The 26,906-nt window shown below is 42.3% G+C and overlaps 5 protein-coding genes across 6 annotated transcripts in view; 2 read left to right on the top strand and 3 right to left on the bottom strand.

The window, feature by feature from the left end:
• Nucleotides 1-1,453: 1,453 nt before the first annotated feature.
• On the bottom strand, nucleotides 1,454-4,046 carry sod2 (superoxide dismutase 2, mitochondrial). Its single transcript, XM_026318285.1, has 5 exons — nucleotides 3,891-4,046; nucleotides 3,156-3,361; nucleotides 2,884-3,000; nucleotides 2,193-2,372; nucleotides 1,454-2,050 (listed from the first exon to the last, which is right to left on the bottom strand). The coding sequence occupies exons 1-5, from the start codon at nucleotides 3,923-3,925 to the stop codon at nucleotides 1,905-1,907; spliced, it is 684 nt and encodes a 227-aa protein (XP_026174070.1). The 5' UTR covers nucleotides 3,926-4,046; the 3' UTR covers nucleotides 1,454-1,904.
• Nucleotides 4,047-4,821: 775 nt separating this feature from the next.
• On the top strand, nucleotides 4,822-11,301 carry wtap (WT1 associated protein). Its single transcript, XM_026318284.2, has 8 exons — nucleotides 4,822-5,015; nucleotides 5,607-5,642; nucleotides 5,777-5,832; nucleotides 5,934-5,992; nucleotides 6,158-6,285; nucleotides 7,242-7,420; nucleotides 9,783-9,937; nucleotides 10,078-11,301. The coding sequence occupies exons 2-8, from the start codon at nucleotides 5,613-5,615 to the stop codon at nucleotides 10,734-10,736; spliced, it is 1,266 nt and encodes a 421-aa protein (XP_026174069.1). The 5' UTR covers nucleotides 4,822-5,015; nucleotides 5,607-5,612; the 3' UTR covers nucleotides 10,737-11,301.
• Nucleotides 11,302-11,553: 252 nt separating this feature from the next.
• On the top strand, nucleotides 11,554-15,680 carry acat2 (acetyl-CoA acetyltransferase 2). Its single transcript, XM_026318919.1, has 9 exons — nucleotides 11,554-11,725; nucleotides 12,790-12,924; nucleotides 13,031-13,212; nucleotides 13,489-13,606; nucleotides 13,685-13,828; nucleotides 13,912-14,034; nucleotides 14,147-14,301; nucleotides 14,395-14,505; nucleotides 14,793-15,680. Exons 1-9 carry the CDS (start codon nucleotides 11,677-11,679, stop codon nucleotides 14,961-14,963), a joined length of 1,188 nt encoding a protein of 395 aa, XP_026174704.1. The 5' UTR covers nucleotides 11,554-11,676; the 3' UTR covers nucleotides 14,964-15,680.
• On the bottom strand, nucleotides 15,679-21,205 carry tcp1 (t-complex 1). Its single transcript, XM_026318918.1, has 12 exons — nucleotides 21,053-21,205; nucleotides 19,215-19,300; nucleotides 18,992-19,120; nucleotides 18,575-18,672; nucleotides 18,362-18,472; nucleotides 18,081-18,262; nucleotides 17,627-17,753; nucleotides 17,184-17,359; nucleotides 16,943-17,066; nucleotides 16,598-16,790; nucleotides 16,325-16,488; nucleotides 15,679-16,069 (listed from the first exon to the last, which is right to left on the bottom strand). Exons 1-12 carry the CDS (start codon nucleotides 21,123-21,125, stop codon nucleotides 15,856-15,858), a joined length of 1,677 nt encoding a protein of 558 aa, XP_026174703.1. The 5' UTR covers nucleotides 21,126-21,205; the 3' UTR covers nucleotides 15,679-15,855.
• Nucleotides 21,206-21,783: 578 nt separating this feature from the next.
• The window catches only part of LOC113137259 (pleckstrin homology domain-containing family G member 1), a 35,559-nt gene continuing 30,436 nt past the window's right edge, over nucleotides 21,784-26,906 (bottom strand). For both annotated transcript variants that reach the window (XM_026318777.1, XM_026318776.1), the window contains exons 16-17: nucleotides 24,979-26,824; nucleotides 21,784-24,804 (exon numbers count right to left, since the gene is read on the bottom strand). In XM_026318777.1, the coding sequence (XP_026174562.1) occupies nucleotides 23,795-24,804; nucleotides 24,979-26,824 (2,856 nt within the window). In that variant the 3' untranslated portion in view covers nucleotides 21,784-23,794. The remainder of the gene's footprint in view (nucleotides 24,805-24,978; nucleotides 26,825-26,906) is intronic.

The following is a 26,906-nucleotide window of genomic DNA, read 5'->3' as shown; positions in this document are numbered from 1 at the left end:
GACTAATAGGCTCCTCTCTTCTTTTCCAGAGGTTAAAGACCTTCCATCCTGAGCAAATTCCATATTTTTTTTCAAATTGAGGAAGAGGGAAATCATTTTTGGCAATTTTCAAACCTTTAGAACCAAAGTAGGCCACGTTTAGACAAACCATCCTCTTATATAAGGGGAGACTTGTTTTTAATGGCTATTACTCCAAAATTAAATTCTTAAAGTTTGTGTGTTTGTATTTATGGCTCCCATAAATTTGAAGCAAGTTTGTCATTCTTTCCAAAAGCACTCTGAGGACCACTATCACGACTTGGTTCTGTTCCCACAGCCTTTTATTAAACATGTGAATGTGTCAAAAAGCCTGAAATAATCAAATTGATAAATTTGTAAAACATTTTGTTGGATTCATTCTGTAAGTTCACTCAAATAAGTAAAAAGACACATAACCTAATACACCCAAAAGGCCTGGTGCTGATTTCAGTCTACCGATTAAGAGTTTGGTCATTATGTGCTTGTATTTACATCTGCTAAAACCCAGTTTACCTCTACCTCATAGAGGGAAAGGAAGTCATGTGACATTCCCACTGCTCACCTGGTCAGTCCTCATCCCTGACAGAGAGAGATCAGCCACTGGGATGACAGGAGAGCCGGAAGCTGTTGCTGCTAAAAACCTCTGCTGTGAGATATGAATGAGCCAGTGCTGTGAATGTAAAGCTCTTACATATTTTTTAATTGAAAGGCTCTTTTTTTTTTTTTCCACCAAAGTAAAAAAAGTGCATTCAACTCATTGATCCAAAGAGCATCACTCTAATGGCTGTCTCCTAGTAAACCTTGGAAAACACTGCCCCCTTTTGGCAATATTGTAAAAAGGCAAAGCTGAATAAATCTTACATTAAATGGATAAAGTCAAATGATTGGTTTTCTGGTCACACACCTTCATGAGGTTTCATATTGTTTACAGTACTGAACATACGACACAGGACTGTAGTTAATGAGCTGGACCTGTTTTTCCAGCAAGAGCTGTTTTTCTGCTGAGCTTTAAATCTTTTCATTGGACTGAAGGCAACTTAACCATAATTTATAACATGAAGTCTCACAAAACATGTAGAAAAACATGTTGATAGTCCTCTTGTAGTGCCACATGACATGAGAGTTGACAATTACAGCTAAGGACAACTCTTGGAAGCAAATGTTTCTTAAATTCCAATGATCTTACATGCATCACTAAGTTTGGTTAAACACAACAAAACAAAACAAAAAAGCAAACCGTGCTTAGCTTCAACATGTCTCCATTTTTTTTCTAAAAAGAAATTCCATAAACAGAAATAAATCCTCAATAACTTTCATACAATGGCAACTTTCTAATATGAGCTTTAAAATAAGCATCTTATGGTACATCTTGTATATAGGAGATATATTGCATATCTTGCATATAGAAGATTAAGAATGAAGAATCAAACTTGTGCAATTTAAATTCTATAATTTTATTAAATTACATCAAAACATGGACTGGAATAACATTGGTTTTAGTGTGACTTATTCAGACAAAGACACAGCTCACTGAATTTGCACTCTGGTGATCTGACTAGTAGTATGGAAGTTATTACATGGATCAATAAAACCCAGCTTTGATGTGATAAGTGGCCATTTTTGTGCGCTTTGAAAAAGTCTGGTGGTTGAGAGCAGACCTGAGATTAAAAAGCACTTGCAAATAATTTTCAACTCTCCTTAAACTTGTTTCCCATGAAGACACACAAACTCAACCACTATACAAAGTATTTTGATATCATTTTAATCAGCTTTAATGTAGCTGACTATCTGAAAATCAGAGCTGTCTGAAGTCTGTATTACTTGCAACTACTGTTTGATGCAGGTCAGGATGAAAGGGTTTGTCGGGGACATTTGAGGGTCAGATTTTACTTTTTGGCAGTCTGAAGACGCTCGCTCACATTCTCCCAGTTGACAACATTCCAGATAGCCTTAACATAGTCAGGCCTCACGTTTTTGTACTGAAGGTAGTAGGCGTGCTCCCATACATCAATACCAAGGAGAGGGACGAGTCCTGAGTGTCAGAGACATGAAAAGAACACTCTATTGGCTCTGTTTGATATGTGGCATATGTTGGTAAAGGACAGTATGAGAGGAAAATACTGTGGGGAAGAACGTAATATCTCATCTTTACTTTGGACATGATTTCCACTGACCTGTTGTTCCCTGCAGGGGATCCTGGTTAGCACAAGCAGCAATACGAAGTCTTCCACTGTCCTTGTCATAGCCCAACCAGCTCCAGCCTGAGCCCTGCACTGCCACTGCAGCAGCAGACATCTTCTCCTTCATCTTCTGGAAAGACCCAAAATCCCGCTTGATGGCTTCCAATAGCTCCCCTACAAGAACAGAAAGAAGCTTTTTTTTAGAGCAAACATGCTCATGAGCAACAAAAGACAAGAATACAATGATTTTAATGAAATTCATTAATTTACTACCCCAATTGGAAGAAAGCTATCCTGACAGGTTTGAAAATCATTGAAAATTATTCCAATTTTCTTCCACTAGGGGGCAGAAAGACTCAATACAAGCAGTCAAAATTGTTTGAGCTTGTTCACAGAAAAGTTGCTGGAGTTTCATACTGACTATTGCAGAGGGTGGTGAGACTCATCCATACCATATAGTGTAATGGTCACAAATTCAAAGCAATGACTTAGGAAAAGCTACAATCTGCACAGAGCTGCAGAACTTAGAAGTGGTGCAGAACCACAAGTCTCCCTTTCATATTACTGGGTCATTTACAGTGAGCATCAATACAGAATATGCTGTTTGATGCATATTTGAGTTTCACACAAACAACCTAGTAAAGAAAATGTGAGACTAGACCTTTTGGATGTGTTTGCACCTTACCCTGTGGCTCGCCTCCACTATTTGGAGAGAGGTTTGTCCAGAAGATTGTGTGGTTAATATGACCTCCTCCATTAAACCTTAGAGCAGGCTGTAGGGCAACCTGTGCTGTCACATCTCCTACAACATGAGACAAGAACAGAAATCTGACTGCTGTGTGAGGGAGAAATCACAAATAAAGAAATGTTTTCTTAACAAATGTTTAAGACATAACAGTTAGATGTGAAACTTGGAAATAATTCACCATCGCGTTTCATGGAACTGTGTGACTGTACCCTTTGCAAGAGCCTCCTTATATTTCTCCTCTGCAATATTGAGGTTGTTAACATATGTAGCGTGATGCTTGCTGTGGTGCAGCTGCATTATCTCTGCATTGATGTGAGGCTCCAAGGCACCATAGTCATAGGTCAGGTCAGGGAGCGTGTGCTTCTGTCTTGATGCAGCCACCTGGTTTATAGCTTGGCTGAGGCTAGCTGCACACCTGAAAACAAAGCAGAGGAACGTTTGCAAACCAATACAAAGTGTGAAGAAGTGGTTCATTTGGCTTCCAGGTGTCTGCATAGTAAACAAAAAATAACATTGAGGTTGGTATGATTAAAATCACAGAATATTAGCCCAGACACTCTGGCAGAGGTGAAACTCAGTTAATGTTAAAGCTGCTTGGTCACCTTAAGCAGCTAGTTAAATTATCAGCTTGTTTGTGGATTAAGGGGAAGCAGTTAGTTATTATTTGCTGTATGAGCAATGGAGACAAGTTAGCATTATAACAACAACTGCGTCCAATTCAGCCCACATTTCCCACCATGTATTAAATAGCTAAAATCTTTTATCTGGTGCGCCACAAGCTAAGCTATCTAAACTGAATTAGCATTCCGGCTAGCTGTTAGCTCAGAGTAAACAACTGTCTCATGTTCGTCAACTACCGCTGCTAGCAGGACTCGGCCTCCCTCATTCACCGAGCACTATGAACAGACTTTACAGCGTTAGATTACAGATGAATATGTGTTTACCTGCGTATCTGACCAGCTTTGCAAAGCATGTTCATGATTGACAGGACTGAAAACAAACACACACTGCTAACTGCCCTTGAAATCTGTAGTTTCAACTTGACAGAGTAGTCGACCGAACCATTATCGTTAAGGCAGGGGGTGTTATTGAGAAGCTGCAGGAAACAGATCAACTGCACCTGAAACAACTGAAGTCACAAATCCACTCAGAAATCCTGTTAGATTATTTACAACGGCGTGTGGGAATAAAACATCGTCATATGCTTGAAATATTTTTAAAAATATTAGATGATGAATGTATCACACCTACTTCTGGAGCATTTTTTTAGCTCACCTATCTTAAAGTGCATTAGATCATATGTGAGCGGCAGAAGTGTTACTGTATAAGATTAATGTGCTCATATATAAGTTATATAGCATTTCTGTTTTAGACCATACAAAGGTAGGGTAGGGTAAAATAAATAATACACAGTGAGAATTATTATAGCAATACTAATTGTATATAATGTGTGTAAATTGTCTGCACAATTTAGCATAATTACCAAAAGTAACAGTAACGTGTAGAATCACGTGAACGTCTCTTTTAACAAAGAGATCGCCTATGTTAACAACTAATCACTCAGGTCTATAATACACGATACCTTATTTTTTGGTCACCTTTTACAATAGAAGGCGTTACTAATGGTGGGTTTACCCAAGTATAAAAAAACTGGACACCTAACATATACTCTTAGCTGAACTTAATAAACTAATACAAGTTTAGTGCTAAAAAAGTTGTTTCAATATGCTAACTTTAGCCGTTTCACCGTTTTATATGCTTAATAATTCATCCATTATTGATAAAAAAGGTACCACTAACTGTTTACCTGAAGGTTTAACTTACTGCTGCCACTTTTTTTGGAATATGAAAATAGCGGCAGAGTGAGAGCTCTGTACTTCCCACCCCCTCTCTGGTCGTGCTCTGCAGCGGCGCGGCCACAGCCATTCTGTCCTGCCGTCGGAGAGGAAGATGAAGCGTGTTAGTTAAATATAAATTCACGGCTAAGTTTCGGCGTAATTGCAGTTTTGCGTCTGTTAAGGAATCGGTGAAGCCAAGGGGTCCCGAAAATATAGAGAGAAGCTGTTTTGGTAAGTGTTTAGGTGGCTGGAGGCCGATACGTGCAGCTAAGAGCCCGCTAGTTTCAGGAAAAGGAGCGCTAGGGAGGGAGTCATTTCCTTCCTTCACCGCCATTTTGTGATAACAAGGAGCCGAAAACAGAGCCAAGGATTGAATACCGTCAGGCTGAGCATAAAGCATTATAGCTTAACAGTGTCGTTTCACGGCCTCTATTTACTCTCCAAACAGATGCTAGATGTTTTTAGCAGCCGAGAGTTAACCTTTGTTAGCATATTTCTTTTCCTAGCCATCCATCGCTGCTGCCTAACGTGGTAACGTTAACGTTAGCAGAATTTAGGAACGATAGCGCTTGTTTACTGGTAATGTTAACTTTTATTTGGTCAACCAGATAGTTGACTTGGTCACCACATGGAGTTAGCTTCATTTCATAGTCAGACACCATATTATCTGTAGCATTTTAGCAAAGTTGTCATACGTGTCATATTTTACTGCCTGTGGACAAGCAGCCAACGCGTTGCAGCTAAAAATGATGCAGTCGCTGTAACACACCAAGGCACCAAGTTGTGATTAATGTTGGTTTTCTACCATATTTATTTCTACAGTTCACAATGACAAACGAGGAGCCTCTACCCAAGAAGGTGAGTGCATTTTCTTTGCTTGACTTCTTATTTATCATGTGTTTTCTATCCAGTCATGTCTAAGTATGAGCACAATTCATTGACTTGGTCTCCTTTTTCTTTAATGGTCTGTTTTTTTTTTCTCCCTCACACAGGTTCGTCTCAGTGAATCTGACATGAAGACCTTGACCCGGGAGGAGCTGTGTACAAGGTAGACACCTGTTCTGAAATTGGATTTGAAGTGTGTTGTAGGGAAACATGAATGTATTTGTGGTGAGAAGTTAATGCTCACACATGTTCTGTACCTCTCAGGTGGAAACAGCATGAAGCGTATGTCCAGATCCTGGAGACGAAGTATGCAGAGCTATGCTGTAAGTACATCAGATGTTACAGAAGTGTAGCTGATTAAGAATGACATGAACGTGAATTGTCAGCAATAGTCACTACATTTTGGAGACTGTATCACTGTATTTGGTTGCATGTGAAAGGGAATTTTCTTCTGATGCATTTGCTTTTCTGACTCTTTGCTGTTTTAGCCAATGATGTAACAGGGCTGAAGGAGTCTGAGGAGAAGCTCAAGCAGCAGCAGCAGGAGTCTGCGCGCAGGGAGAACATCTTGGTCATGCGGCTTGCCACTAAAGAGCAAGAAATGCAAGAGTGCACAGTATGTATCCATCCCTCTAGTTTCTTACCTTTTCTGCTATGATTATGGTTGGGGACACTCTAGACGATTTTAAAACCTACACCAACTTAAACAACACGAGAGACCACAGACATATAGGCAGTTTCAACTGATTTTTAATATTATAATCCTCTGAACGCACACACTAGATGATTCAACAAGACTGGGAGACCATACACCTGCGGTTAGCACCAATGGTTTCACATTGCCTATTCCAGACACCAGATTTCACAGAAACTCACGTTATCAAATGTGACTTCATGACACATGCCTTTTCTTTGTTGGCCCTGTTGTGGTAATGTTATGAAATGTAGGCTAAATGTAAATTGTGTGGAGAAGGTCACTCTTTGCTCCTACCAGACTGACAGCTCAGTGGATTGTCCAGTGGCTTTATGGCTGCACATGCCATTCTGACAGGGCAGCTGCAACACAAACTGAAAGGTTGAGGTTAGAAAGGTTTTAACCTTGACATCGTTTCGGTCTTATCTTTTAACCATTCAGCTATAAAGGATAGTAGAATATTTTCAAGTCAAACGCCTAAATGCTAATGTTCTGGTGTATTTGAGGTATGTTTTGCTTCTTGCAATAGTGTATTCAAACAAGTTCTGTAGAAATGTGAGCTCATCGTAAGAGTGAGTTTGACAGGTGAGTTTATGTTTGTTTTGAACTTGGCTGGTCTTCCTTTAATGAAAACTATTTGCTGATTGTATCCATGAAAGCAAAATAGTAACTTTTAATATATAAGTCCTGTAACTTGAGGTTAATAGCTATGGGTGATGATACAACCAAGTATTTTGTTTGCTTTGTACTGTTCAAAACTGAGTGAATATACAGTTTGGAAAGGAATACTGGAATTTAGAGCAGATGGTTTGAGAAATGCAACTGGGGAATTAGAATATTTTTACTTCTTTTTAACACCCGTTTGTTTGAATCTGCAGACCCAGATCCAGTATCTCAAGCAAGTCCAGCAGCCGAGCGCGGCCCAACTCCGGTCGTCCATGGTGGACCCGGCCATCAACTTGTTTTTCCTCAAAATGAAGGCTGAACTGGAACAGACTAAAGACAAACTGGAGCAGGCCCAAAATGAACTGAGTGCCTGGAAATTTACACCTGATAGGTAAAGACAATCAAAATAACTCCTCCCCCCTCAAAAAAGTCAAGACTTCCTCACGCCCCCCACCCTCACTCTCACTGCAGGCATGCAGGAACAATGGTGGGGGGGAAGGCTGACAAATGCTGTACTCACCACGAGACTCAGACTTTACAGAAAGCCAGTCACTGCAAAACAAAACTGTTTTTGTACTCTTGCACTGTGCCAGCTACATATCACATAACCTAAAGTGAAAAGACAGTATGGTCAGGTGACACTTGTGTTTCAGTTCTCTCCCCTCACCGTCTAAGGGCCTGAAGGAGTCCGGACTGTTCCTGAAGAGGTGGTCACTCACTTCCCGACATGGATGTGCCCTCCCCACCCCCTCAGCTCAAACCAGACAGCTCACATATTAAATAGGGGGGTTATGGTGGAGGTTGAGTCAGGCAGGGAGCATCCCTAGCCTAAAACAATTGAACATTTTAAAGACAATCCCCATACTTGGTTTATAAAGACATTTAACTGTGGATTACACCACACACATATCTGCTAGTCTGCCTGAAAATGTAAAGGCTTTTTGGACAGTATAGATACATTGCAGTAACATGAGGAAAGTTCTAGGATTTAACAGTAAGACTTTGGGGGGAAGAGCCACTAGAAATGATGCTAAGACTGTGAGCGGAGCCAGATCCTCGGTCCACAAGGGACTATGGTTCAGGCATGAGAGTCCAGTCGCTGTCTTTGAACATGGGCCCAGTCACGGTAGAGTGTATTTACATGTTTTATTTTGTTACTTGTTTATTTTTATTGGTATTTCATTTGATCTTTCTCTTGTTTCTCTGAAACAATCACTTACTGCAGTGTGTGTGTGCGTGTGTGTGCGCGCGTGCATACATGCATGTGTGGTGTGCGTGCGTGTGTATGAACCAAGAAGCATCTTTGGTTTTGATTACACTTACAGAAACATATTTGCACTTAAATGATGAATTAAGCTTTGCTTAATTCTTCTGATATATGTTGGAACACACTGCTGTAGGTGCAATGAGTCTTGTTTTTAAGTTGTTAATGCAAATGTCTTTAACAAATCATGTTATGAGTTGATGAAAATGTATTTATTGTATTTCTGTGTGTTTTTGTGATTGACCTCACAATCTCTCCCTCAGCCATTTTTACTTACAGTATATTTCTGTTCTTTCCCACCTTGTGGTGCAGATATTTAGCTGCTGATTTCACAATGCGACACCCCTGTGGAATCTTTTTCATCAATGTTTTTAAAAGCAATTTTATACGCTCACATCTGAAAAAGTGAAATTTGCACTGACATTGATCACACTAAAACCACATTTCATCCCCGCATCTTAGATAAATGGATGGTTTTGATGAGTCCTATTTGATAATAAAATATGCAGTGCATTTGTTCAGTGGTTTTAGAGGAGCAGACATGGATTTTAATCAATTTTTGAGCTACTTTGAAAGAACTGTCACCACTTGAATGACTTTCAGATGGAACAGCTGCTAAATAGTATGTCATTAATATTTAAGTGTCCCCTGGCAGGATAACCTTCCCAGCCATTTATAGATGGCACTTAGTTATGGTTTGAAATACTGTGAATAATTCATTTGTGTGCAATTCCAACATTTTGATTAGGGCTCCTTGAAGCTAATCACAATAATCCGAATCAATGCTAATGTGAATTAACAGGTCTGGTAGTGTTGGAGTGTTCCTTGACCTGTTGTAAATTTGAGAAACCAGCACTTTAAGCAGTTTGGTTCATGTGTTGAAACGCCTGCTTCTGCACATTTTCTGCTCTCAGTTAAGGATTGATATTTAAATTGTAGGTTGTCTTATATTACTCTGCTCTGTTAGTTTGTTATTCTACTTGTTCTTCACACTTGGTGAATTTGAGGATTCAGTAGTGACAGAATTTCTGCTGTTATTTTTAAAGTGCTCACTTCAATATGCAGCATGATGAATAAGTTACTGTGTAACAACAGATGCTTCAGTTGCTTAAAATTGGATTCTAGTTTGCTTGCTTTGGATTTAGCCGTAGAACGGATTTTAAATTATTCATATTCATAATTTAATATTTCATGTAAGTTCAAGAAAAAAGTGAGTTTGTACTTTGGACACTTTGCCAGAAAATTCTTTACATTTATTTGAACAAATAAATTTGTGTCAGTGGGATAATTTTTATACTGCACTGGAGTCTTACCGGAGTTAATGAAGCTCGTTCTGTGAGTAGAGCCTGGAATGGCCAGTTTGAAGAGTTTCTTTTGAACCCTGGCACATTGAGAAGTTGGTCAGACAGTTGGAACAGTTTCTGGCACCTCTTTGCTTGTTGTTTGTCTCCTGGTTCACTGTGTGATGTGAGACTTGTCTCCCTTACAGCCAAACGGGGAAAAAGCTGATGGCCAAGTGTCGTATGCTGATTCAGGAAAACCAGGAGCTGGGCAGGCAGCTGTCACAGGGACGCATCGCTCAGCTGGAAGCTGAGCTGGCCCTGCAGAAGAAATACAGCGAGGAACTCAAGAGCAGTCAAGATGGTGAGAACATGATCAACATATCAAAGCCTCATTATTTTTTAAATGATCAGATGTGACTCTGCTTGTCACCTACAGCTTTGAATGTGCTTCTCTGATGTGTGATTTTCTTTTTGCTTGTTCCTGATCACCATCGCCCACAGAGTTGAATGACTTTATCATCCAGCTGGACGAGGAGGTAGAGGGAATGCAGAGCACCATCCTCGTCCTTCAACAGCAGTTAAAAGACACCCGCCAGCAGCTGTCTCAGAATCAGGGGGCTTTGGCTGGAGCAGGGCCCAGCAGGACTTCACCCACCGCTTCCACTTCATCAGCTGAACCGTCCACCCAGCCTGAGCAGGCCAACGCACCCTCTGAACCAATGGGCAAAGACTACGGGAGGGTCTCCAATGGACCAAGCAATGGCAACTCATCCCAGAGGAGTGAAACCACGACACCCAGCCTGTACCGGGAGGTCAGCAGCACAGAGGAAGACTTTCCCATGTCCCCGATGGTCTGCAGCCCCGGTGAAGCTGAGACCAAACTGTCCAACCATTCAGAGGAGGCATCAGGGAGTCAGACTGCTGCTGGAAGAGTTGGAGGAGCTGTGGGCTTCGGCAGCCAGCTGAGTGCAGGGTATGAGAGCGTGGACTCCCCTACAGGCAGTGAGACATCATTGACTCAGCACTCGAATGACACAGACTCCACCACCGACCCCCATGAGGACAAGGCAGCCCTGGTGACCAAGGGCACGAGGACTGCAGGGTCCCGGCACGCTCAGAATGGCCTGGACTCCACCACGAACGACAGTGCAGTTTTGTAAAGTACTTTGACACATACAATTTTTTTTTTAATTTTATTTTTTTTTATACAATATACAGACAAGGCAACAAATGCATAGTGTTTAAAACAGTGCTGCTGTTCAAGACATTTTGTTTTCACCCTTTCCCCTGGCCTATGGTGATGCCTCTGCCACATTTGTGTTGCTAAACGGAGATATAACAGGAATGGGTTAATGTTAGATTTGAATTGCGTGGATGTATGATTTAAAACTAGTACATTGCATTCTGCTGTTAATTTTAGCACGTCTACGCTGTTCTTGTTTGAGCTCTTGACGCTGAAATCAGGCATCTGGTGTTGTAATGCATTGTCAAAAGTCAGTAAATAATGGAATTACAGTAGCTTCACAATATTCAAGGTCATTTCTAGATGTTGGCCTGTTTTTGTTTTTTGTTTTTTATTTTAATACAGTTTTAATTTTTGCATTGACAAAATTCTGTTCAAAAGATTCTGTTGAATTGTGAGTAGTTTATATGCGATGTTCATATTATTCTGACTTGAGTCCTTTTCATGTACTGACCAAACACCAATAAAGATTTTTAATACTATAGAGTGAAACCTGTTATTACCAGCCATAATACAGTACTTTAGCATGGATACTTATTTACATATAGATAACCTATATCCCGGGATACACTGCTGAGTGGCAAATGGAAATTTTATTTAAAATATATTCATTAATTGATTTGCATGTATGTATCTTAACACTACAATAATTCAGAGCTTTGATTCAGCTCTTAAGTGGCTTTTTATGAAAAAACGCTTTTCCTCCACAACACGTGGTGTCGCTGTGGCGCATTGGCCCAGCTTTAAAGCTGCACAGAGCAAACAGCCATGCAGTGTCAACAGAGCCCGGTGCAGTGCGGACACACACAGAGGAACAGCTCCGACAAACTACGACCCCATCTCCTTCTCCAGCCAACATGAACCCCGAGGCTGTTGTCGTTGTCTCTGCTGCGCGGACGCCAATTGGTAAAGTACAAACCCTTTAAGTTCCTGGCGCTAATGCTAACGTTAGCATTGCTAATTTACTATCGCTCCGCTGTAGCGCGCAGCTGATAAATTAGCTGTGCAGGTAATTAATAATCCCTACGCCTGTTAGGGTTTTCATTTAGCATTACTGCGGTCACATGACTTTATCTGAGACTTTATTTATCTTTTAATTTAATTTAATAAACCCCTCGATGTCTTTCAATTAAATACGCCGAGTGTTGCCGAGCTCTGATTGGCTGTTTGCTGTTTCCTGAGTGTTCTAAGGCCGGTGATTGGCTGGCTGGTCATAGTGCCACGGAGCACGAGCATCCTGCTATTGGCTGCGACATGTCCAGTGTCTCCAAGCAAGGACATCCCAAAATAAACTCAATATAACTATATATGATCAATATTAAGTTATAGATTATCTGTATTAACTTTCTTCGTTTGCCATTTGTCACAATAAATTAAAATGTAGGACTTGGCTGCCTGATGTCGTCATAGGCTACCAAATTTAGGGCTGAACTAATTAGTGGGTCGTTAAAAACTATTTCGCAATAATAACTTAAAGTTGTTTAACCTGTTCTAATGGCAGATGTTTTCTGGTTTGTTGTTAAAGATGAAACTGATTATATTTGTTTTATTTTGAATTAAATAGCTGTGGCTTTTGAGATGTAAGTTGGACAAAATAAGGTGCGAGGATTTGTTGATTCCCTGAAAGAAGTGAGTCGGGAAATATTTTTTAATATAATTTTTTTATATAATTTTCCCCCAATCAGTTTATCTAAATTTAATCTACAACAAGAGATTATCACTTTTAAAAAGCTGGCAATAATAAATGTTTTTTGCAGGGTAAATGACCTAATAGTTCAAACAATTATACTGACATTTGTTGTGACCTTTGAGTTTGCAGATATGTGATGTCTGTCTTGCCATCTTTATATGGAGAAAATACATGTTTAGAAATATTTACAGTCATAACATACTGAAACAAATACCTCATGTGAGATACACATAAGTGTCTGCGTGGTACAGCTTACCTCAGTGTGGTCTTGTTTCCACAGGATCTTTTACCGGAGCTCTGTCCACAGTGCCGCTGCATGACCTGTGTTCAGTGGTGATCAAGGACGTTCTGAAGCGGTCGGGGGTGAAACCAGACGAGGTCTCAGAGGTTATCATGGGACACGTCCTAACAGCAGGTAGATAACAGTGTGCTGGTGTGGCAGAGGTCTTGTATTCGTTTTATGTTAAATGTTTGTTGGGCATATGAGCCTGATGTGACGTCCTTCTGATGGTTCCCTCCAGGTCAAGGGCAGAACCCGGCCCGTCAGGCCAGTGTTGGGGCAGGTATCCCCTACTCTGTCCCAGCATGGAGCTGCCAGATGGTGTGTGGTTCAGGGCTGAAGGCTGTGTGTCTGGGTGCTCAGTCCATTCAAACAGGAGAGTCCATTGTGGTGGTGGCGGGGGGCATGGAGAGTATGAGCAGGGTAGGTTATGAATTAATGGGTGTGAGAGAGGAAAGTGAAGCAGACTGATTAAGTGGGACTCTGACCTGAACAGTTGTTGAAAACAGTTGTAAATCTTCCTATTTACCAAAAACTGGACTTGAATATCAGGTCAGATATATAACATATCTGTTATTTGATCTGATAGTGCCTGAGTTTGAATGAATAGCCAATTTTATAGATACCTATTTCTACTTTTGGTTTTAGCATGAGTGCATACAAAAATAAGTTTTGTTTTTTTTTTTTTTGCCTGCTCAGGCTCCCCACACACTGCAAATGAGGGCAGGACTGAAGATGGGCGACGCCTCCTTGCAGGACTCCATGGTGGCTGACGGCCTGACAGATGCCTTCCACGGCTACCACATGGGAATCACAGGTCTGTGTGTGTGATATTTCCAGTGTTGTGCAGTGGTGCCTCAGTCAGTGGTCTTCTAAACTTTATGTATTTTATCAGCGGAGAATGTGGCGAAGCAGTGGGGTGTCAGCCGTGAGGAGCAGGACCGGTTTGCTGTGCAGTCCCAGAACAGAACAGAGGCTGCACAGAAAGCAGGGCATTTTGACCAGGAGATCGTTCCTGTCATGGTGCCATCCAGAAAAGGCAGGAAGCATTTCAGGGATTTGTTCAATATGCAATTTTCTCTACGATGTGTATGTGCTGTAATGTTTGTCTTCCTGCTGCAGGTCCAGTGGAGGTGAAGGTGGACGAGTTTCCTCGACACGGCAGTAACATGGACACCATGTCCAAACTCAGACCCGTCTTCATCAAGGACAGCAGTGGCACCGTCACAGCCGGAAACGCCTCAGGTTCGGGAGGTGGTGCTTAGGAGCCACAACATGCAGAGAACTTTAGGCTGAATATTTTATCTAAATTCATATTTAACATTAAAATTAAAGCTGCATTTACCTTTTACCTAAGGTATAAATGATGGAGCAGCAGCAACCGTCCTAATGAGCCAATCGGAGGCTGCGAGGCGTGGCATTAAACCAATGGCCAGGATTGTATCGTGGGCTCAAGCTGGTCTTGACCCATCTATCATGGGAACTGGACCAATACCAGCCATCAGGAAAGCGGTAAAAAAAAGTCAGCAGCAATTCAGTGTTACATGCATGACATAATGTCTGTGTTTGATATTAATTTCTTGTTTGTTTTTTTTTATCTGACAGGTAGAAAAAGCAGGCTGGCACCTGGACCAGGTCGACTTATTTGAGATTAATGAAGCATTTGCTGCCCAGTCTGTAGCTGTGGTCAAAGAGCTTGGTCTGAATGTAGACAAGGTAACTCCGTATTAGTGTCAGTTTTTTTTTTTTTTTTAAATTTAAAGTTGTCCAAGTATTAAGGTCAAACAAAAAGCAAAGTGCCGTTCTAGGTAGGGGCCGTTCTACAGCTAGAGTGCCAGTTTAGCGGTGAAATTAACTTAATCAGTAGAATAGGAAAACATTCTGTTTTATAAACATGTAGCTGAACATGTAATGTAATTATTTACATGACCTATTTGTTTTTTCACCCAGTAATTTTGTTTTTGTAATGCTGGCATTGCTTTCTGTCTTTGTTTCCTCCTCAGGTGAATGTGAGTGGTGGTGCTATTTCTCTGGGCCATCCTATTGGTATGTCTGGCTGCAGAGTGCTGGTGACCTTGCTGCACGCACTGCAGAGGACTGGAGGACACAAGGGTGTGGCATCCCTGTGCATTGGAGGAGGGATGGGTATCGCCATGTGCGTGGAGAGGGTTTGACAAGAATACCTAATGCTGCTTTCCACACTGCACTCAGTCTTTCTAATGGATAAGGGATGTTGAAACTCACTGTTTACACTGTGGGATATGTTGTAAGTTTACCTGGGTTCTTCCAATCACTGTACTGGTGGAAAAAGTGAAAATAGCATGACCTATTGAATCAACAACAGTTTGCCATTCTCACTGTGAACTTCACTTAAGTTTAACCTTCCTCAGGTTCTAGCTCTGCATGTTACAGGATTTTAATTGTAGTCAGTGCAACCAAGGTACAATTAGATTAATGTAAATCTTGTGTATACCAAGAATTTAAGATATCACAGCTTAAAACTTATTACAACCTGGTTGTTGATGAGGGAAATAACTGGATAAGAACAGTGTTCCTTTAAATGTCAGTTAACTATACAACTTAATGTTAAACACTAACACTAAAGGAAAGGTAAGTGCCCAGTATGGACAGGCAGAGCATCTTTTTTTTTTAAACTTGTGTAATTTATTTGATAATTAACATTTAATATTATATGCTGTAATGATACTAATCAACATTCCAATATCTTCCTTTGTGGAGCAGATGGACCTTGTGCTGATTAATTACGCAGACCGCAGTCTTTAAGTGCCAAATGTATATGCCAGCCTTCTCTAACGTAGCGCTTCCTGTGCGTGTGTTTGACAACATTTCTTGGAATCTAGCTGTCTGAAATAAATGATGTATAAGCCATAGAGTGACTGGAGCTTTATTAAGTGTCCAAAAAAAAATTCACTTACAATTCCTCAGGAAGCCAGAGGGAGTGGGAAAACAGTAAACAGGCAAAGTGCACGGCCTACACTATAACAGCCATGAAGAGCTCCTTATGTATAAATAGACGTTGAACCTACTAGGACAAATCGCAGCCTTTTAACCCTCTAGAGATCCACATTCCACAGCTTCCCTGTACGACTGGCCGCCTTCCTTCGGCTCGGGGAACAGTTTGATGAGGTCGTCTATACGGAGGATGGTGATGGCAGCTTCAGTGGCAAACTTCAGGCTCTTTGTCTTGACCATGGTGGGCTCGTACACTCCAGCCTGACGGTTGTCTCTAGGCTTGCCGTTCACCAGATCCAGACCAATCCTACGAGACAAAACGTAGTCAAATTCTGTGTATTCTCTACAGTGCAGAAATATTTATCACCCGAGATTCAGGGAAACTTGGAAAACCATCAAATTTAACTCCCAGTAAGTAAATCCTGCATCTCTGAATGTTAAACAGTGTTACAAATACATTTCCTTTCAACTTAACCTACAGTCATGTCACAGACCATTTGTGAACAAACACTGTCACTATGGTTTATGATTTAAGGCAAAAAATATATACACATATCCTCACCACTTGAGATTCTTGCGTTCTGGGTTAACCTGGGCCTCGTTGTGAAAGGCGCGAAGCTTTGCCACCAGATCAGTGGAGTCCTGTGCTGCGTTTACAGCCAGAGTTTTGGGGATGACGAGAAGAGACCGAGCAAACTCAGCAATAGCCAACTGCTCTCTGGAACCCTGAAATGACAGAAGGGCTAACTTAACATTTTACAACTATGGTCATGGCAAACTGTCTTTACTAAGAAGTGCCCAAACAGCCGCATCATTTTCACAGAATATGGCTCACCATGCTGGTAGCATAGTTCTCCAGGTAGATTGACAGTGCTGCCTCCACAGCACCTCCTCCTGGTACTACAGACTTTGACTCCAGGACCCTCTTGACAACACAAAGAGCATCATGCAGCGAACGTTCCATCTCATCACACATGAAATCGTTGGCCCCACGGAGGATGATGGAGGCTGATGTGCGTGCTTTGGTACTGAGGGGGTAGGAAGTTGGGAGAATGCAGAAAGAGTTAATATTGGTCAGACTGTGGAAACTTTAAACAGGGAGAGAACAGTAAGTGCTTCTTCCCTGAGAGCTCATAAAGACAATGTGCCAAAAGCAAGTGTATAAACATCTGGTTCGTACTTCTTGACAAGAATGAGTTCATCATCACAGATGCGTTCCTGCACGACCTCTTCAGCTTGGCCAAGCATAGTGGCCTCAAACGTCTCCTCTCCCTCCAGATTGGTCAGAGAAGGGCAGATGCTAGCTGAGAATGGATAAACACGACTAATGTGAAACTGCTGACAGTAAGTTCAAGTACTGACTGAAAAAGGTGAACAAGAGTAAAAACATATTTAAAAGCATGTCATCCTAAACTACTTACCTCCTGTTGCTTTGGCGATGCGTTTGAGGTCCTTCTTAAGAACTCTTCTCACTGCCATGGCTCCTACATCCACAAAGTATTTAAGACACATGTCGTCAATGCCTCCAGTGGTCAGGATGACATTGGCACCAGCTGCCAAAATCTTCTGGATCCTCTCCTTAGTGATATCAGATTCCCTGTAAGACGTTCCATTTAATACATTTTAGTTCTGTGGTCACCACTGTAAATGAAGTATCCAGTGCACATAACTGTATTATCTTTGTCCAGCCCCCAACAATGGTCCAGCAGCTCAGAGAGAAGCTGCTGCCTTGACTTGGAGCTGCTTGATTTCTCCCACGCGTATCACTGTGACAACTATTGATTCAGTACCACAGTAAATGTAAATGGGATGATTCACTGTAGATTTCTTTATGTGAGAAAGCAAAGCAGAAATATTCCTCTACCTTTGTCTGATTTGATCAAGCTTTTCTGGATCGTTGATAATGACCTGAACTCCCATCTTCATCTTTGTCTTCTGCAGGCTGAAGTCCAGGCAGGCAATCTTGGCGTTGACGATACGCTTAACCATGCCTTTGGAAAAACATAAAATCCTTAACATGGGAAATATTAAAAAATAAATAAACTGCCTGTGGCTTATAACTCAAAGGGTAATACTGAATCACATCATTTTCCTTTCTGCTAGTGTTTTAATTGTCTGGCTAAAAAAGCAGTGCCACAGTTCACAAAATACTGCGACTTTATTCCTTTCAAAGCCAATGTACTGTCTCCCACGCGTATCACTGCATATGTCATCACATGAGACATAGCAGCAAATTTAAATGGGAGTTGTATGATGCATTACACAGTGTGGCTAATTCCTCATATTGTACTTTTGCAGTCCTGGACTTTCAGACCTACCCTGTGAGCCAACTGTGCAGTTCAGTGCATATCCATTAACCAGGAAACTCTCTTTCTGGCTGCGGCCGTGGGCTTTCAGCACGTTGACGGAGTTGATGGGATATCTGGCCACCCCTTTGCTGTCCACAAACTTCACAGCAATGGTAGCATCCACCACAATGTTAGCAAAGAAATCGGCATCACTGAAGAGCCAAGGTCAAGGCACATACAGGCAGCAGAGCTTTCCTCACATATAAAGAAGCCTTTTACAATTTTACACTGCCTCAGAGTATAAAGGATACACTCCAATGATTTTGGAAGACATGGAGGTTTTAGCTGCATTGATTAAACACTCTCTGCCCAGATCGTCTGTCCCAATAGTGAGATTCTCGTTAATGTAGCGCACTGCCTCCCTACAAGATGAAAAAAAAAAGGTTTGCATTCCAGAAAACCTGAACATATTCAAAGGAAACAAAGACACTGTGTGAACGTATTTGTGAGTGTTTGCATCTCACTTGCAAGCCAGACGGTAACCGCTGATGACCGATGTGGGGTGAATCTTCTGTTTTACCAGCTCATCTGCACTTTTTAACAACTCTGCAGCAAGAATTACCTGAAAGGACGTCACAAAGCATTTGTTAGTAAAAAAAAAAAACAACAACATATAACTGCTTTCCTTACACTAATAATACACTTTTGTGTGTACCATCATTTCATTAGGGGTTGCAAAACAGAGGCTGCACAACCCCTTCAGACACTGACGGATGCTTTTTCTTTCCTGTTAGCATAGCCACACATCTGGAAGAGGCAGATGACTGGTACTAAAACAGGACATGACTTTCTGCAACTCAGTCTCATAAAAGAGCTGGAAGCAGCAACTACACTTTACAGTGTGCACTTCATTCTTCCTTCCAGCTGTTGCCCCAACTCACCACAGACGTGGTCCCATCTCCGACCTCCTTGTCCTGCAGGTCAGCCAGTTCACACAGGACCTTGGCAGCTGGGTGCTCCACTTCCAGCAGTTTCAGGATGGTTGCCCCATCATTGGTGATGGTCACATCCTGTCAAAACAACCACAAAAAAACCGACCAATGACCATCCAAGTCTGCGTCACGTACACACGCTGTTGTAAAAGCTGCTGAATCTGAATCTGACCCCAATGTCGTCCACCAACATCTTGTCCAGACCAACGGGTCCGAGGGAGCTCTTGACGATGTTAGCGATGGATGCCGCGGCCATGACTGTGAAGAAAAGTAAGAAGCTGCTATTAAGTGCACGTTTTAACACAGCCAGGTATTATCCCATAACACCTCCTCATATAGTGCGATGTTCTGTCATTTTATTTAGAGGGGCTCAATTCAATTCAATTCAATTCAATTTTATTTGTATAGCGCCAAATCACAATACAAATCATCTCAAGGCACTTTACAAAAACTAAAACTAAAAACCCAACAATTCCCTTATGAGCAAGCACTTGGCGACAGTGGAGAGGAAAAAACTCCCTTTAACGGAAGAAAAAACCTCCAGCAGAACCGGGCTCAGTTTGGGCGGCCATCTGCCTCGACCGGTTGGGGTGAGTGGATAGAGCAGAGAGAAAAGAACAGCAACAATAAACAACAAATAGACACTGCAAGTTGGTGGGGCCAGTAACTGCACATCAGCGATAAACAGCTCCAGGACCAGGGACACCTGCAGAAGGTACAGAGAGAGAGAGAGAGAGAGGGAGGGAGAGAGCACAAACTAGGGGAGAGAGAGAGCACAAGGTTAGTAACATTCAATGGTGGAATATACATGAGGTGGGAGAGAAGGGGGGGGGGGGGGGGGGGGGGGGGGTAGGGGAGCTCAGTGCACCAATGGTCCTCGGCCAGTCTAGGCCTATAGCAGCATAACTAACTAAGGGATGGTTCAGGGTTGCCTGAAGCCAGCCCTAACTATATGCTTTGTCAAAGAGGAAGGTTTTAAGTCTAGCCTTAAAAGTACAGAGAGTGTCTGCCTCCTGAACACAGGCTGAGAGCTGGTTCCACAGGAGAGGAGCTTGATAGCTAAAGGCTCTGCCTCCCATTCTGCTTTTGAGAACTCTGGGAACCACAAGTAGGCCTGCACTCTGAGAGCGAAGTGGTCTATTGGGATAATATGGTACTATGAGGTCTTTAAGGTATGAAGGAGCTTGATTATGAAGGGATTTGTATGTGAGAAGAAGGATTTTAAATTCTATTCTATATTTTACAGGGAGCCAATGAAGAGAAGCCAATATAGGAGAAATATGATCTCTCTTGCTAGTTCCTGTCAGGACTCTGGCTGCGGCATTCTGGATTAATTGGAGGCTTTTTATTAAGATATTAGGACATCCAGATAGTAATGAGTTACAGTAATCTAGCCTTGAGGAAACAAACGCATGGACTAGTTTTTCTGCATCATTTTGAGACAGGATGTTCCTAATTTTGGAAATGTTGCGCAGGTGAAAGAATGCAGTTCTAGAAATTTGTTTTATGTGTGAGTTAAAGGACATGTCCTGGTCAAAAATAACTCCAAGGTTTTTTACAGTAGTGCTGGAGGCCAGGGCTATGCCATCTAGAGTAGCTATAATTTTAGAAAAGTTATTTCTGAGATTTTTAGGCCCAAATATAATGACTTCTGTTTTCTCCGAGTTTAAAAGTAAAAAGTTACTGGTCATCCAAGCCTCAGAGTCCGCTAGCCACACCTTCAGACCATGACAGGGTTTTTTTCTATCCCATTAGCATAGCCGTCCATTCACGGTGATGCGAATGAAAGGTACTAACATGGGAATAACGCCGCTGCTCGTTGTGTAGCTGTGAGTTAGCAAACACTGGAGACTTTCAGCAGCGACTATTCAAGTTAAGCTTAAGCACCGTTAGCATTAGCCACACGTGTGATCCACGCACTCAGTCCGTTTCCTGCCGACACAAACAAACAAACAACAAACAAACACTGGGTGTCTCCAAAAGACAAACAAACACAGCATCACGACTCACCATTTTGAGTACGAACAGACTCGCCAGTTGTTCTCTGGCCGAACACACTTAACGAACCCTCCAGCATCGACATCTTGGACCACCACACCAGCGAGAAGAAAGGAAGCGGCGCGGTGCACTATGGGTAAACCGGCATGAAGCAGAACTTTCGAGAAGAAAATCGATCAAAAACCCGAACTACGGGGTTTGAACGCGTTTAGTCATGTAACAGATGTAAATATTACATTTACAATGAGATTTCACGTTAATCAGTTGCTGTAAAACACGTATGAAATGACTTTTTAAAAAACACTTTCCTATAAACTTCATTTCCCAGCATGTCACTAAACAACTGCGTCATCTCTTCGTCTTCTTTGTTCTATGTATGATTTGTGTTTGATGGGCTCAGCACGCCCTCTGCTGTACATTTTAACGCACTGCTTGCACTAAAGTACAAATTTAAAGTATTTAACACGTCATTGGTGTATTTTTAATGTAGCACGAGTTTGTACTTCTACTCCCGACACTTCAGATAGAAATATTCTACTTTTATTTACTCCCTTCATCTATGTGACAATCTTTTTAGTCATATTTTCATGCTCCTCCTCTTGCATTTGATGTTTTGATTCTCCTTGAAGGGATAAGTATTGATTAATTCATATTGACAAACCTAATCTCTGAATGGTTGGTCACTGTTGTCCTGATCTTACTTTTTATTAATGATAACCACACAAGGATGAGTTTAATCTGAATTTATTACCTCCAGTACACTGTTTTGTTGAGCAATGACAACTAGGCAGTTAAAAAAATACAGTACACTTAACTTAAACATTAAAGCATTATAAAGCATACCTATGGCATACAAGAATAAGTTTCCTAAAATGTACATCTTTACAAAGTGTTTACAAATAAAACGTAAAAAAAGACAGAAAAGTGCAAAAAAGAGTCATGAAGACCGACAATCCCCACCAGTGAAACTTAGAACAAAAATGTACGATTAAAAAAAAAAAAAAAAAAAACGTACTTCATATTCCTAACTTGTATTTCGTGCACATTTCCTGATATGAACAGTAGGCCATGATATTGTGCTTTTCAACTTTTCACATGATTTACTGATTTGGAACTTGTATTTAGCAGTGCTTGAAAAAAAAAAAAAAAAAAAAAAAAAAAGACCATTTCCTGATAATATTCACAGTATTTGATTCAAATTTTGCGTGCACCCCTAAACAGGAATGAAATAAATATCTTTTGCTTATTTATATTTTATTTAAAACCTGTCTGTGGCCTGAAATAAGAGTGATAATGGGCAGTAATAGTGGGTGCTTTAAATAAATACGACACATTTAGTGTTCTTTTAAAGAAATTAAACAATTTCAACAAGTGTATGGTAAAGGGAAGACAGAACTATTGTGTTTGCTGAATCTTACTGAACTCACTGAAATGATCTCACTTGTGACTGTGGTCAGTAGTGCCAAAGTTGGGAGTGTCCCAGAACGTAAACAAACAAAGATTATTATTGATTTTAAAAATATACCAAATGTACACCAAGTACAGTACTGTTGTTTTTTTTTACACTAACTCTCCTTAATACTCTCTGTGGTCCCGCTTAAAAACAATGGTTAAAAAAAAAAAAAGTCATCCACTTGTTGAAATCCAAATTTCACTCTACAAACATAGATGCCCCCAGAATATAACATGAAAAACATCTGAGTAGCCCACAGGTTTAAAAGAATGATCAAGTCCTACTATTTCTTATAAATTATCTAAAATATCAGCTTCTTGTCTTGTTTTTAAAGCATGATACCCTATTGATGACAAAGGTGGCAGGTAGAGTGAAATACAATAACTTCAAACAGACTTAAAGGTCTAAGTTTAGTTATACTTAACCTACTGGACCTTGTAACAGCCAACATCATTTCTTTACATGTGCATCCTCTTTGTTACGATTATTGCTAAAAAGCTGTTATGTGTGACGAACTAGCCTGAGTGTTTAGTCTTTAAATTGCAAATTTGAACTAGAAATTTGTAAAGCTGCTTGTTCACAAGTGTCTCATAATGTACGCACAAAAAAACAAAAAACTAGCCACCACTGTGATTCGCCTCTCCTTTACTGGTTAAGATTATCTAGTGCTGAAAATGCAGTTAAAATAACCTTAAGAGAAAAAGATAAGAACATGATTGAAAAGGTATTGCTGAGATGTGGATGTCAACATCTGGCAGAGATTGTTGATGGTTGTCCTTGATGATCCATTTTCTTACAGGTGTCGTGAACTACCATATCTGTACAACAGTTTATTGGCTGCAGAGTCCAATTCTCTCTTCAAGGCTGGTATGTAAAGCAATTAAAGAACGTGATTTCCTTTGCATATTAAAAGCCATCCAGTCTCACTGAAAGCCTTTTAAAAAAAATGAACATTTTTGTGCTTTGACCACTTCCTGCTAAGAAGATATCCCCCAGATATCATTGAATAATACATAAGACAACTCTTTGAATGTGGAAGTGCTAAGGCAGCTCACATGCAGGCTGAGCATTTTGACCATTAATAGTTACCTATTACATATTTTACTTTGAAGCCCTGTAACAGGAAGTATAGGCATTCACATAAGTTGTTACAAATATGGCTGCAGTCAGAGACATTGCTTATGTTGACGAATGTGTTATGATGCCGTATGATGTGGGGCATTCAATGCAAAGCAGCAGTGTCCCTTTGTTTCTATATGCTGTATGTTGATGTATATTTGGCGTTTATATGTCACATAGCTTCAGGCGAAGCTACTGGAGCTCAGACACTGAAACTTCTCCCTCAGAGACTGGACGATGGTGGATTGGTTCTGCTGCGGCTCGCTCCAAAGGTATTTCTCCAATTGCTCACGGTCCAGAGAGCTCAGCGGGTCGCACGAACGCACCGGGGTGCACGGCAGACTCTGTGATTGGACAAGACCCCGATTCTGATTGGAAGGAACTGAGGAGCTGCCGTTTCTGTGCGCCAACCTTTCGTGCTCCTGTTCGCTCTCGTCCTCTGAGCGGATCTCTACGTAGTCGTCATCATCTTCCCCGTTGTCCTTAAAGTTGACCAGGTAGTTCTGGGTGGCGGTGAGTATGTTCAGCGCAGATGCCCGATTCAGGACCACCACCTGTGGACCATCGTGTAGGGTGAGGCCTGACTGTCCCTGGGTAGACCGCTCTGGGAGGCTACTCTGCCGACCAGCATGACCGAGGCTGGGGCCACGGCGTCTGTCTGTGGATCGATCCACATTGGGTCCGTTACATTTGAGACCAGGCTGGTTGTTCTTCTCTTGCTGCTGGCTGCTCAGAGAGCTGACCGACTGACTATGACCTGATGGGGAAGACTTTGACGATGGCGAAGATGGTGCATTAAAGGAGGGATGTCTCTTAATGGAACTGTACACGTGCTCCTCTTTCTCACTCGGTGCAGACATGCATGAGCTCCACCTCTGTGAAGGTGGGGTGGTTGGAGAGGGAGTGAAGGTCTTGAGAGATGGGATGGAGCAGGCTGAGGTTAGTCCGCGCTGCGACATGGAAGGAACTCGAGTATCGCCCACCTCGCTGGGTGAGGACACAAAGCTGGCAAGCTCTCCGTTGCTGTAGGTGGAGCTGAGCCAGTCCTCCTCCAGGGAGGTCTCAGGCATGGATGGAGAAGACAGCAGTCCTGGATGGGTGTGATGGGTAGCTGAGGTCTGACCAGCAGGACTAGCAGAATCCTTAAACATAACTTGGTCATAGAGCTGGGAGTACTCTGCTATCCTTGCACCTGAAGAGAAAACACAGAGGACATGAAAGGGTGAGAGTGTTGGATGTTTGTATTTCCCAGTTTTCTTAAACCTGAAATATCTTTATATTTATATTTTGGTCTTTTCAGGGCAGTAGAAGGAAGCTGTGAACACAGCACAGACATATTATCACATTTGAAAATAGCATGTTTTACCTATAGCTGCACCTCCTTGTTTCTTTTCCTCTAAAATGGCTGCCAGGTCTTTCTGTTTCTTCTCAGTTCTGGCCCGACTACAAGAGTCTCCAGGGTCCATGCTCCTCATGCGCAGTAGTTGGTTGGCTTTCTTGATCTTCTGGCTATACTGCCGTGCCATCAAGAACACACGGCTCTTTGTTTTATCCATCAGCTCCAGGGGGAAGTCCACAGACTCACCCAGCAGGAGAGAGGATGCAGCCAGGGGAGAGTCCAGACCTGCCAGCTCCCCTGGAAACAAACTATGGAGGTCCTTGAGGGGGCTCTCCCTCGGAGGGGTGTTTCGTTGAGGAAGCTCCACCAGGTCGTCATCCTCGAGGCGGAAGCTGCCGCTGCTGAGGCGTGCCAGTCTGTTGCGAATGCTCTTCACTGTACCTGGGAGAGGCTCTGGGGTGTCAGGCAGGGGGCGGGACATAGGAGCAGACGTGTGGTTTTCTTCTTCAGTGGTGCTTTCACCTTGAAGATCAGGTAGGTTGATGACTGGGATGGTGAATGATGGTGTAGAAGTGAGAGACGGGGGTTTAGGCTGATGTGCTGGGGGGCTCTTCGTTGTTGGGCTGGCTGCTTGAGGACTACCCACAGGATGGGTCTTTGTAGGGCTGTTTTTGACTGAGGAGGCCTTCTTTGGTGACTCTCTAGCACTGACAGGGAAGGCAGCAGGAAGACGGTCAGCTTTCTTCTCGTTGTTCTTTATGTAGTTTTCTAAGTCGTTCCAGATCTCGTCGACCTGCTCTGACATCTTATCCCCTTTCTGTGAACGCTGGGAGAACGTCTCGGAAGCAGACGAGGAGGAATAATCTGGATCAGAAAAACATGGTGCAGGACGGGAGTTGTCTGGTCCTTCATCCTCCCCAAAATGGAGGCTCTCCTCAGACACAAACCCTCTAAGACTTTCAGTCAGGTCTTGTTCTGAGGCCAGCGAACTGTCCCTCTCTTTATTGAGCAGATAGCCTTCATTTATCCCTTTAATCTCTGTTGATGGGGGCTCCCTGTAACTGATGGTGTCATAGATATTCTCCTCCACTATCTTAAGGTCCCAGGTCACAATCTGCCTTCCCTCCTGAGTGGAGGATCGGTTGCTGTCAGAGGAACTGTCTGGCTCGATCGGGAGCACCGAAACCTCATCTAGTACTCGTGATGACTGGCCCTGGGAGCCATGTGCATTTGTGGATGTCTCTTTCCGTGACTGACTTTGCTCCAGGTCTCTTCTGACAAGGCCCATACTCTTTAGGTCTTCATAGCTGATGTTGTCATAAACATTTTCAATATCGTCTATTGTCAACTGCTCGGCTGAGGATGATCCAGATATATCATTGCTGGACGACTCGGTGTGGATCACGTCCAGGTTGCTGTGGCCAGTCTGGTCATCATCGGGTCTCTGTCGAGCCTCTGTAGTCTTCTCCCCTGCACTGCTCGCTCTCCGCAGGACCCTACTCCCATTGGGTGGAGGGTCAATCTGCACTGTCGGCACCTGTTCAACATGCCAGCTGCAGGGACGGGCTGTCCTGGGTGATGAAGTGGAATCAGACCTCTCCGAAGGCACATCTGGATCTGGTCCACTTGGCTCTGTGGGGACAAACATCTGGTAGATGTCCTCGTCCTCGTCATCAGGCTGCATGGTTCTCTGTCGGGTGGGGAACATTGCCCTGCGAGCCCGGTGGTCTGCCCAGATGTTCCTCACAGAATGGTCGCTTTCTGTGACTATTACAGAGGGAATGGGGGAGTCTGGAGGTTCCTCTGTCACATGAGGTGTCCTTTGAAGAGGAGGGTGGTGACTCCCTTCCCTCACCAGGGATTCTCTGGCTTTCTGAGGGGCAAAGAGGAAAAGAAATTGTTTTACATGAGACTGAGGCAGTCATCAACAATTCAATTTAACCACATAGCACTTA

The sequence above is a fragment of the Mastacembelus armatus genome, chromosome 24 (assembly GCF_900324485.2).
Source record: "Mastacembelus armatus chromosome 24, fMasArm1.2, whole genome shotgun sequence".
Taxonomy (NCBI): Eukaryota; Metazoa; Chordata; class Actinopteri; order Synbranchiformes; family Mastacembelidae; genus Mastacembelus; species Mastacembelus armatus.
This window is presented reverse-complemented; position numbering and strand designations above follow the sequence as displayed.

Excerpts from the sequence above, each read along its gene's own strand:
- sod2 (XM_026318285.1), bottom strand. The coding sequence starts at position 3,925 with ATGAACATGCTTTGCAAAGCTGGTCAGATACGCAG. Across the intron at positions 2,373-2,883 it reads TAGTGGAGGCGAGCCACAGG|GGGAGCTATTGGAAGCCATC; the intron begins GTAAGGTGCAAA and ends CTGTTCTTGTAG. Across the intron at positions 2,051-2,192 it reads TCCCCTGCAGGGAACAACAG|GACTCGTCCCTCTCCTTGGT; the intron begins GTCAGTGGAAAT and ends TCTGACACTCAG.
- wtap (XM_026318284.2), top strand. The coding sequence starts at position 5,613 with ATGACAAACGAGGAGCCTCTACCCAAGAAG. Across the intron at positions 5,643-5,776 it reads AGGAGCCTCTACCCAAGAAG|GTTCGTCTCAGTGAATCTGA; the intron begins GTGAGTGCATTT and ends TCCCTCACACAG. Across the intron at positions 9,938-10,077 it reads ACTCAAGAGCAGTCAAGATG|AGTTGAATGACTTTATCATC; the intron begins GTGAGAACATGA and ends CATCGCCCACAG.
- tcp1 (XM_026318918.1), bottom strand. The coding sequence starts at position 21,125 with ATGTCGATGCTGGAGGGTTCGTTAAGTGTGTTCGGCCAGAGAACAACT. Across the intron at positions 18,473-18,574 it reads GGTTACCGTCTGGCTTGCAA|GGAGGCAGTGCGCTACATTA; the intron begins GTGAGATGCAAA and ends TTCATCTTGTAG. Across the intron at positions 18,263-18,361 it reads TCTTCCAAAATCATTGGAGT|TGATGCCGATTTCTTTGCTA; the intron begins GTATCCTTTATA and ends TTGGCTCTTCAG.
- acat2 (XM_026318919.1), top strand. The coding sequence starts at position 11,677 with ATGAACCCCGAGGCTGTTGTCGTTGTCTCTGCTGCGCGGACGCCAATT. Across the intron at positions 12,925-13,030 it reads GGGACACGTCCTAACAGCAG|GTCAAGGGCAGAACCCGGCC; the intron begins GTAGATAACAGT and ends GGTTCCCTCCAG. Across the intron at positions 13,829-13,911 it reads CATGGTGCCATCCAGAAAAG|GTCCAGTGGAGGTGAAGGTG; the intron begins GCAGGAAGCATT and ends TTCCTGCTGCAG.